The 11,599-nt window shown below is 38.2% G+C and overlaps 1 protein-coding gene across 4 annotated transcripts in view; it reads right to left on the bottom strand.

The window, feature by feature from the left end:
• Positions 1–4,182: 4,182 nt before the first annotated feature.
• The window catches only part of TGFBR3 (transforming growth factor beta receptor 3), a 174,333-nt gene continuing 166,916 nt past the window's right edge, over positions 4,183–11,599 (bottom strand). For 3 of the 4 annotated variants that reach the window (XM_054036519.1, XM_054036517.1, XM_054036518.1), the window contains exon 17: positions 4,183–6,380. In XM_054036519.1, coding sequence (XP_053892494.1) covers positions 6,262–6,380 — 119 coding nt within the window. In that variant the 3' untranslated portion in view covers positions 4,183–6,261. Of the gene's footprint in view, positions 6,383–7,610; positions 7,648–11,599 lie in introns of all 4 variants that reach the window. The other variant, XM_054036520.1, reaches the window with a different exon arrangement.

Genomic DNA, 11,599 nt, shown 5'->3' with positions numbered 1-11,599 from the left:
CAATGATTTATATTTTCTACCATGTTTCTGGCACTCATGAATTTTTTAAGAGGGTAAATATTATTAGTGTAAATGCTCTGTGTATATGGCAATTTTAATCCTGTTTGGTTTCTTCTTTTCATTTACCAGTTCAGTAATTACTGTGTTATTAACCACTTACTGTGAAATCATGCACTGCAGAGAAAGGCTTGTTAAGTGGAGTCTTTTCCCTGATCAAGTTCCTTATGACTCTAGAGAATACTTTTACTGAAACTAATGGGTAGTTTAAGAAGTTTTTGTTCTCTTACCAGTCCTTACAAGGAAAATCTGGAAGTTATATGCTCAGCATACCAGCAGCAAACTGCTCACCAGAGCAGCTGCCATTGACTTTAACCGGGACGCCTTCAAGAATTAGCGTAGCTTGCAAACTAGACTGAGCCACAGAAGGCATCTTTAAATTCAGCCACTCTTTGCTTCACCCTCAAATTAGTGACTTAACGAAACATCTAAATTATTTCAATATTATTTTAAAGTCCTTTGCTGGAACTGAGTCATGGGCAGTTTACAGGCTGGAATAAGTAAGAGCAGAGTGAAAGACTCCACCCAAACTGATTTTTTTTTAAACTGTCTTTCAGATATAGATGCCAAAATAACCATTAAAAAAAAAAAACGTTTTTCAGTTAAGTGTAACATCTTTTGCTCTCTTTGTTCGCATGACCCTCTGTTAATCTGTTTTGTTTTTCTAAGCATATAGCAAAACTATTGGACAAAATTGAATACTAGCTAAGGTAGACATACAGCCACATCCATTGCTGTGGAGAGGAGCAGACCAAAAGCCACTTCAGTGTCCAAAGCTTTCCCTACAGGTTGCAGAGAATCCCTTATAGTTTCTAGTAAATGAAGAAGTCCATAAAAATGTGATTTAAGCTGTGACCTTTTTTGGGTAGGTGAAGTGATGTCATTTAATCTTTTGTGTGTGTGTGGAATCCAGTCCACGTAAGTGAACACAAGTTCAGAATGTCTGAAGAACTGGGAATAAAGTATAAAAATGAAGGCAGCAAACTGACGTCAATCCTCATAAATATGTTTTACAACTACAAAATGACAACTATGAAAATCTATCAAAATATTGGACCCTTCTTCTTGTATATATTCTTGGAGGGAATGCTGCTACACATTTAATTCTGTTTAGAGTAGAAAAGGTCTGGACTATGTTTTTCTTGAAATAGGCCCATAGTAATATTTCTTCTCTCTCCAAAATGCTTATATCATTCACAAGTGCCTGGCAGAAACCAACACTTTATAAATGTGGATGATCACTTAATAATATTCAAGGATTTTATTTAACAAATTTTAAAAATAGTTATGTAATCAACACAAAACTTGATGGCTGTGATTTTTTTAATGAAAACTAAGTAAGACACAGATCATCTTTGTTCCATACATCGCTCAAAATATAAACCTTTTTAAGATAGTGGTGAAGCACAGACCCAACTTTTTTTTTTTTTTTTTTTAAACACTGAAAATTAGACCTGGACAGCTCTGTGCCAAAAGAAAAATTGCAGAAACTGAAATATGGTCACTATGAAGCTCTGTATCTATTGCACCTAGGGTGACCAGACAGCAAGTGTGAAAAATTGGGACGGTGGTGGGGGTAATAGGTGCTTATATAAGACAAAGCCCCAAATATCGGGACATCTGGTCACCCTAATTGCACCTCTGTGAATTATAACTCATGCATGCAATCTGCAAACTTATGACTGCATCTTATTAGTGAGGAATTTTGCAGTTTATGGGAGTCTTGGCATTTAAAAAAAAATCACTGAACATTTTGTATCCCTTTAATAGGAACTTAAGTTTGCAAATTAACTCGGACATTTGAGCAACTTTGAAGCTACGCTTGACTTGATCTTGCACAGTGCCGATGTGGAGAGTTGTGCACATAAGCAAGGTACAAAGGAAAGAGCAGGACAGTGATCACCAAAAATCCTGGCCTGCATAAGAGCTGATACATGGCTGCCAAGCTACTGGTGCCTAGTAGTTGAAATAAGACCTATGGGGAAAAATACATACAGTAGCTAAGCTACTCATTAACACAATGAAAATCATGCTTAGACCATGTCTCCTCAGACGTTCTCCTACTGTACCGTGGACACTAGCAATTAAGGGAGTGGGTGCAACAAGACTTGGGATTTCTATTGATCAGTGTGAAGGACTACTGGGTGGCTCCTTAATCTTACTTGTGCCTGGCATTTGTGCTGTAGTAAAACACCCTTATATATCTTGCTGTGTACTATGTAAGGACTTGCAGGATCAGGATTGGGATGAACAGAGGTGGAGGAATTCAATATTTCTGTGTCTGTTTACTGACTTTGGCTGCAAGCCATGGTAATGAGGAGCCCGCAAAAGGCCTGGGATGAAATGTGAAAGGGGACGGAAGGTGAGGAAGGACAAAGTAAATAAGAATGAGACAGGAACACAGACTGCTCTTGGACATGCAGCTCAGATTGAAGCTCATGGGAGGTGAATATGAGCTCTTAAGGCACAATATGGCCTAAACGTTTTGTCAGTGTTCAATAATGCCTGAAGTACTTCAGAAAATGAAGCAACACATTTATTAATAATTGATATATAACTTTATTATGCACAGACTAAGATGACATGACACTGTGGTTATCAAAACTGTACAATTAAGCATTTCCCCAAGTCTTCTGAAATACTGAACACAGAACTAAATACCAATGGGGTGTTCGGACTGGCCAGAGGGATTAATGGATTCATTTCTCCCATTGATTTTTTAAAAATACATCTGTGATGAAATTTTGCTAATTAAGAACTGATTAAAAAAAATCAAAGTACTGTGTTTGGCACCAGCTGAAAACATGATAGCTAATACCAATTAATTTCATGAACACCCCATGTCTGACTGACAAAAACAGAGCACAACAGTTACCTCACAGAAAGTGCTGTCAGCATAACCAGCAGTACAAGTCTTCTTGTGAAGGATGAGGTAGATACACATTACAGAAAAGACTGGTATATACATTACAGAAAACAATTAGAAGAGGAACAAAAAGAATTTACAATCATCTCTAGAGACATTATGCAAAACCCTCTTCCATCTGGTAAATGCAATGGAAAAGCCCAGTTCAGAATGTTTTGACTTCTTAAAACGAAAATGTAACAGCTACCCAACACCAAATATTTTTAAAGGTTAAAGCTAGTGATTAGACAATATATGAACACAATAAGCAGTCTGCCTTGGAGTTTAAGTATTTCACTAATGGCTTTTATCGTCAGAAGCTGTCTTTTTAAAAGCCCAATTCTGCCATCCTTCCACCAGATACCCCACTGGACTCAATAAGATGACTTGTGAAATTCACCTTGGCAGAGAAGGCCAGCACCAATTAAGTCTCATGAGCCCCATTTTGAGTAACTAGATGGGATGTAAATGGCACATAGGCCTTGTGCTGCTCCTCTGAACAAGATAAATATCTCATTTGAGTAATGATGGCAGGATCAGGCCTCTTGATAGATTCAAGGAACTGTGGCTTTGCAGTGAAACATTCAATGATATACAACACAATATAACTTTAAAGAAACTTGCAGTAAATATAAATGGCTGTTTTATAAAAGAAGAGTTTACATTTGTAGCAGTATTCTGAATTGCATAGTCAATGACTGCTGCAAGGTATGGTACATTCTTCTAATAAAGCTATTAATTGGGAAATGCCCTTGTTTTACTTCTCTTGCCTACAGAAGAGACTGTTCAATCCTATAAGAAACTACACTTGCATTTGATGACATCCATTATCCAATTAACATATTGGTAATTTTCCATTAACTCCGTTTGAAATACTCTTAACTCTAAACAGCTAAGTACATCAAGATGAGCCTATTAATTTAAATTGTATCCTGGATATAAGGCTAAAAAGTCAATTTTGTTTTTATGCACTGTATTTTTTGGTTTGTCAGTTTGGAAATATAAATCTGTAAGTTTTAAAATCAGAGTAAATTATTGATAAAAATCATTGATAATGCAGCATGTTTCTCTCAACAATATACAATTAGCTATCTTACACAAAGGGTTTTTAACCTGTCCATCACAACAACAGAATTTTCTAAGACTTCCTATGAGACTCTACTTTTTTTAATCTGAGAAGGAAAGGGTTAAAATGGTAATAAGAATTTACAAAAAATGTAAAATTCACAGTAACTGAAATTAAACATATATAGAGTAATTTAAATTTATCTAAAACACTTAAATATATCTTCATACACAAATTTAATGTAGTAAAATATAGCTATGATTGACTTAAAGACTTTAGTCTTCTTTGAAGACATCTTTAAAGATTTTATACATAGAATATGCTTACACAATACATTCTGCTGAAGGTTAGGCAAAGCGCATTATTTTCAAAGACACAGGTAGCATATTTGTTCTCCCCACATGAAGGACTCAATCCTGCAAACACTTATGTATGTGAGTCATTCTGTTGAACTCAATGGAATTATTCATTGGTCTGATCTTGCAAAGGATTTCACGTGCTTAACTTTACTCACTGTGAGCAGTTCCCATTGACACAGACTGATCACAGGGCATAAAGTTAAGTACATGGATAAGCCTTTGCAACATCAGGGTTGGTCTGTAAGTTTACCCATGTGCATAAACATTTGCAGGATCAGAGACAAATGTGTTTAAAAAATTAAGGGAAAAATTCTGCTATCTGATCCTGAGTACGTATCTCTATTGCACATTTTGATCTCATGATACAGGCTGAATATCCATTGACAATATGAGTTGTATACATGGCATAAGTGTAGAGTTAGCAATAGAAAAATTGAGTTCAGACTTAGGAGAATATCACCCTAATATAAAGAATCCTATTCTCCTGCTGTAGAATACAAGCAGCCTCTACTAAAGTCATTCATATCCTGTGACAAGAGAATAGCGTTCACTTAAAAAAACAACCCCAAACAAACCAAAAACAGAGGAATCAGAGCATATTACAGTTGCAAAGTGACACCATAATATTCAAAGTAATTCACATCTAATTTTTCCCTCCATTTGGGATTTATTGTAAGGTCAGGTTATGGCAAAAGCACTAAAATAATACTATGAAAATTAGTGCCTTATTGCCCATCTCACATTCTAACATTATTTTGGGAATATCCAACTGCAAAGTTCATATGACTAACTAGTAGTTTGACACAAACCGCTGTGGACTGTTATCTTAAAAGAACAGTTTAATTTTTATATGCAGTGTTTTATACAGATAGGCTCGGTTGTATATTCGTTGTGCACTCAAAATCACAGTGATGTCAACTGGAATTCGGGGCAGACAAAGAATGTACGACTGAGCCAAGTATATTTCAATATACTTTTTTCTATATTAATTTCAAAATATGCATATAAACTAAAGAGCCAATTATAAATATCTAACAACATCCTCGTGGGTGGGATATTAATATCATTTTCCCTGTCTAAAAAATAGACATGCTAGATTAAGTAAAATGGTGTATACTGTGGTATATACATTTGCATAAAGATATTTCATTAAGTATACACACATTAACATTAGTGCATATTATCTTTCTTTAATCTTTGTGTGTATAGTGGGTAAAAACCCCTAACTGAAGATAGTTTTGGCCCAGTGAACAAGAAAGGGAATGTTGCTTTAGTGAGCATTATAATTACCAAAGGCAAACATATTTTAAACACCTGAAACTGTATACAAAACAAGAAAGCAGGTAAGATGCTATAGCAGTCAAGCTCAAGAAAACAAGGCGCTATTTTGAAGTGGTTAAATATAGCTGAAGTAATAAAATGGTTTTTAACCAAGTAGATCTGAGCTTGAGACTTTCTTCTTCTGATGTGTAGGAATCCTTTGACCTAAGATCTCCTTTATTCTACTTATCTTGTTGAAATCCCTTTACGAACACCTTATCCGTGAAAAGGTTTAGGAACCAAAAATTTTTGTATAGACAAAGCAGCATTTTTCAAACTGGCATGTATTTCGCACTGAGAGCCCACACACCCTTTTAACAGGTTGCAGTACTGTAGAATTAATAGCTTTGTCTCATGTAGCAAAACATGCTGTAGAAAGGTCCAAAGACTGTATTTATCCAGAAGATCCGGTGATTTTTTTTTCTACAGTGAAATCCCTCCTTTCTCAAAAGAAACCAAATTAATCCTTCCAACTTTAGACAGCTAATGTCAACAAACTGTCTCTTTGAACCTCTGCCCTCCTATGATGCTCCTTGGACTTATTTCCCCTTGGGTTAGGCTGTACTGCTGCTAGAACAGGGGGTGCTTTGTGTGCTGCCGATACTGTGTGCGGCACTGCTGTTTTCAGAGGCTGGTGGGTATGTGGGGACCTGCTGTCTTCCTGCTGTTTCCCCTGGGGGAAGAAAAAAAAAAAAAAAAGGGAAACTGAAAATGTTATATGCTACAGCAAAAATATTTCTACCACCTTCCAATGTTCTTGTCATTTTTATTTCCATAAAAACTGTGCACTGGATATACATTTCAAATGGAAACATTTGTTAAAAATGTTACTTGATTTTGACACCTCTGGGTAGTATTTACATGGAAAAAATCTTTTCCAGCTGCTTTCTTAATTGTATAAAAGCAGCTGACAGTGAGCTCAGCTATGGATGCTGTGTGTATCCTACGGTCAGCTATTTATCAACTGAGGTTCAGTCACCATACTCCTGGGGGAATTCTGTGCAATGGGGGAGAAGGGTGCGGGAATCTGGGCCAGGGGGTCCCTGTGGCTGGGCTCTGGGGGAAGGGGTTCAGGTGTATTGGCTGGGGGGCCCCCGTGGCTGGGCTATGGGAGAGGGGTTGTGGGTAACTGGCCTCCCATCTGGGGGGGCGGGGGAGAAGGGGGCAGAGAAACAGGAACTGGTTTGTCATAGAGGTTTCTTTAACTCTCTACTCCTGGGGGAATTTTTGTGTGTGTCTGTATTGTTACAGACATACTTGTTGACAGGTCTTTTCAAATAAATTACCAAAATAATTGAAGGTGGCGTGATTATGTGGCGCTGTTTTGACAAATAAAATTTGCAGAATTTTAGAATATCATGCACAGAATTTTTAATTTTTTTGGCGCAGAATGCCCCCAGGAGTATCCCATAACTCAGATCAGGATCAGACCCTAGATTTTTTTGTGGGCTTTTCTGTTTGATGGAAAACAGCTAGAAAAGTGTAGAACATTTTGTCTTAATGCCAACACATGGAGCAGTGCATTTACTAAAACTAATGAGTTGGATCTGAAAGCACTCTCCTCCCCCTCCTCAGTCACAGGAGGATGGCACGTATCGTGAGACAGACCACCATTTGTTTTCAGAGTAGGAAAATGGCCTATCCTGTAATGCTGAGTTGATTTGCATATCCCACTCTAAATGTAATGTAGCAGGGTTACAGCAAGCTTCCACATAGCTACTACAGTATAAGCAGTAGTTACAGCACAGTATAAGGTACAATATTCTTGCAATTTCATGCTCAGAGTGTAAGTACACACACGCACTACTGTTAAAAGAATGTTATTTGGATTACAAAGTCAAGCACTAAAAAGTTAGAAAATGCCTGATTTTATTGATGCCTGTGCAATATTAATACTTCCCTTTTCTTGTCCATTTTGTGCACTGAATGAGGCAGAGGTCCTGTGGGGGGAAAAATAGTATGATTGTGTAATTAAAGATAGTATCACAATGCATATGGGGGAGAGGGGGATTAAGGTTGCACAGGCAACCATAAATCTGGCATTGCCTAACTTTGAAGTGCTTAACTTTGTAACCTTAATGTTCTTTTAATGTAGTCCTGTGATTTCCTAATGTTTTTTTTAAAGAAAAAGGTTACAAATTCTATTATTTGGATCTGTAGCCCTTTTCCCAATCATCAGCGGTGTTAGAACCCAGAGTCTTCAGCATTACAGCACAGCCCCTCCCTCCAGCCACCCGCCTGCCCCCCCTCCCCCGGGCTGGCCCCAGCCGGCTCCCCGCTAGAGGCTGTCGCTGGTTGCTCAAACCATGACCCCCCCACATCCACATTGTTCCTTCACACCGCACCACTTTTTTGACAAGTGGGCATTTGTCCCGTTTGCTCTTGCCAACTGATCCAACTTTTGCCAAGAAAGTCGGGATGGACAAGACAGAGCTTAAAATGGGACTGACTGTCCTGGCCAAAATGGGGCGCATGGTCACCTTAGGCCTAGCAGCAAGAGGGGAGACAGGATTGCTGATTCTGGAGAGTGTTCAGGGGAAGCCCAGGCCAGCCACAGCTGGGATAGCTACTGTCCCATGAGTTGCCCCCAGATGGGTGACTGACCCCTGGTACCATGTGCAGGGTCCATAGGGGCAGTTGAGGGGATGCCGACCTTTCTCTCCCTCCCTCCCCCACTCCTTCCCTGCCCAGGAGTTGTGAGAGCTCCTACCACACGTGGTGCCCCCAGTGGTAAATGGGCTACGGGGGGGGGAAGGGGTGGGGCATGTGCTGGATCTTAGGATTTCCAGGGGTGGAGCAGACTGGCTCACACTCCTCCTTGTCCCCTAAAAGCTGCTCTGGCAGCTCCCTGTTGTTCCCACTGCAGTGTGCGCTGCTGCGGCAGCAACATGAGCCCAGTCTTGGAACGGTTCAGAAATTTTGGCAGGTTGCCAAAATTTTCCGGAGGAACCCCAGTGACAGAAAGGAAATGGTGATTTTTAACACTTTGTAACTCACCCCATTTTTTTTAGTTAAAAACTTTATATTTTATGTAAAAACAATACAAATAAACATTTAACAAAACACACATAAGCAACATTAAATGTCACTATTTGTAAAACCTGGAAAAAACAAAATAAAAAAAAACTCTGACCCCATAGAGGTCAGGCAGGGCATCAAAGCTCACCCATATCTGAATGGAATATCATGGGCGAATGAAGAGGCACTTCTGCAGCACAAGGAGATTCCCACCTACTAAATATCAAAGCCCTGCTGCAAACAATGGAGGTACGAGAGCTTGTCAAGAGAAGAGGTCACAAGAGTCCTTCACAATGAAAAGTGCTAGGCAGCCTAAATATAGGGGTTGCTACCAGCTCATCCTACAATCACTGCCGTATGCCTAACTAGTAATACCTACTATCTAAAGAGTGCACAGCTTTTGTCTTGCACCCCACTATTTTCAAAAATAGGAAGAAAACTCCCCACAAACACTCTTCCTCAATTAAGTCAATGGCGCTGCATTGCTTTAACAGAGGTCAGAATTTTGCCCATGGATTCAACACTAAATAAGACATTTAATTTTGTGAGGCAGTTTCTGATCTGTACAAATCCAAAGTAATTCCACAAATTATAGACTTCTTTTATGTATAACTGAATCTAGCACAGCATTTCTTAAATAAAATGTTTCATTCCTATCTTTTCATTAGAAACAGCTTTGTATATAAACAAAGTAAACTATAGCAAGTAGTTTCTTGTTGTGTTATCTTATTATAAGCTTTTCATAAACCTCGTTTGGGCATTTTCTCCTTCATTATAAAATGTTCCTCTATCCATTAGTTGTTTTGGGTATAAGCCTCCCTTCCTGTCATGTTAAAGGACATATCTATAAGTCAGTGATAAGCAAACTCCCTTTCATAAAAAAAAAAAAAAAAAAATAGAAAAAGCTGTTACCACTGGAACACAGGAACTGCAGTTACTTCCATTCCCTTAATAGGGCCCCTCAAAATCTCTGCCAAGAAAGCAGTTCTGCAAAATGCAGAACTGGCCCATATTCCCTGCTGTTAGGTCTTATTACAGCTTCGCTGTCACCCATTTTACAAACCGCATGATTACACATAGTTTTGCATCAGCCACAGCATATCAAAACGATCTGTATAAACTCAACCATAACTTAGTTTATATGCTGAATACCTCTTCTTTTTTAGGAAAAATGACAAGCACAGCTGTCACAATCTCTTTAGAAGCCAAATAGCACTACACACTCCATTCCTCCGCTCTTCTGGAAAACTTCCTAGGACGCATCTTCCTTTAAAAGTTTGGGGGATGAGCACTTTGCCTCAGTGGCAAAGACACTGCTGTCATTTGATTTCCTCTTCACTGCTCCAAGTCTAGAAAATTATTGGCCGTTCTGACATATAACAATCTGTTTGTGTAACAGAGATACCAGCACAATTTGCACTGTCCTTTAATTGAAGTATCAAAATCTTAGTGAGACTATGAACAGAATCTACCAATATATTTAGACTGACTTTTGCTTAGTCTTATAGTTATTTTTCATCACCTTGATAAACTGTCAAATTATTTTGATTTTTTTATTGAGAGGATTTAAGTGAAGAGAAAAAATTTATTTAATATACCACCACCTACTGCAGCTTCTTGTGTCTAATGTTAGTGCTTGATCACTCCTCAAAATGGCCATGTCCTATCTATTGACAGTAAACAAGCTTTTACCCATCTGAATGTGACAACATGTACTTTATTATTCACACTTAGGAAAACTGCCAGTAGTACTCCCTGTCCAGGAAGTCTGAATGTTTGCTTTTCTATCTCCATTTGCCAAATATAATTGGTTGCTATGTCAGTTTATTTTAAATCAGATCCCATTTTAAAAACAAGAGAAGGGGAGACCTTTAACTTCCAGAGTTCTGGAAAATTTTATCTTGTTAACTTGAAGCATTGTCCGAATAAGAGAAAATCATACTTTCTAAGAGGATTAGGTGACTGATATGTGTGCCATACATAATGCAGGGTTTAAAATTGTTGGGTTTATGTTTAGCAAAGTCTAATAAGTTATCAAGCTGTTCCATGTCCCTTATTTATCCCTTAAGCATGACAGTTTATTCACTTAGAGCAGGATTCTCCAGTCATAGATAATTTCACAATTAACTCCTGAAGGGTTACTGCACACAAACAGGACTGCAGCAAGACTTTTACTTCTTCTAAAGAGGCTCAGGTAAAGGGTATTCAATACTAGCCAAGCTCCTCTGCCTTCCTTTGTTCTAGGATCCTCTCCAGACAGATATTCTATTATTGTGGAAAGGTTGGTAGCCACCTTTCAAGTTCTTTAACCAGTTGGAAAAAATAGACTAAAAGAGAGCGCTCTGGACTGAGAAGGAAGACAGAGCACCTCTCAATTGCCCTGCTCTCTTCTTTGCCTCTCCATCCTTTAGTACTCTCTGAACTCAAAGCCCTGTGTGCTCAATGGCAAACTGGACCCAAATTTTTCAGTAAAGCTCCAAGATTTTTGCTGACATTCTGGTGGAAACTTTGCAGCAGTTTCAGATAATTTTTTTAAATGTTATTTGAATGAAATAATAAAAATAAGTAATACAATCAATAACTAAGCTACTGAGTTGTTTGTTTCAATATTCAATTGCATTTATTTTATGTTGTTTCTACATTTTCAGTTATCTTTTGGTTTCAGCGTTAACAATCCATTAAGATGAATGGGGGAGTTCATCCATTTAGGGCCTGGTCTATATTAGAAAGTGTTTGCTGGTATATACTAGCAAGCCTTCCTAATGTTGACACAGCTAATACCAGCAAAGTAATTCTTTTCCTGATGTAGTTTATACCAATTCCCCAAACAAAATAAGATAAACTGGCAAAAATATTTCTTTTGTTGGTATAACT

This window comes from Malaclemys terrapin, chromosome 8, assembly GCF_027887155.1.
Source record: "Malaclemys terrapin pileata isolate rMalTer1 chromosome 8, rMalTer1.hap1, whole genome shotgun sequence".
Taxonomy (NCBI): domain Eukaryota; kingdom Metazoa; phylum Chordata; order Testudines; family Emydidae; genus Malaclemys; species Malaclemys terrapin.
The sequence above is the reverse complement of the archived record's forward strand: the minus strand, read 5'-3'. Positions and strand labels throughout refer to the sequence as shown.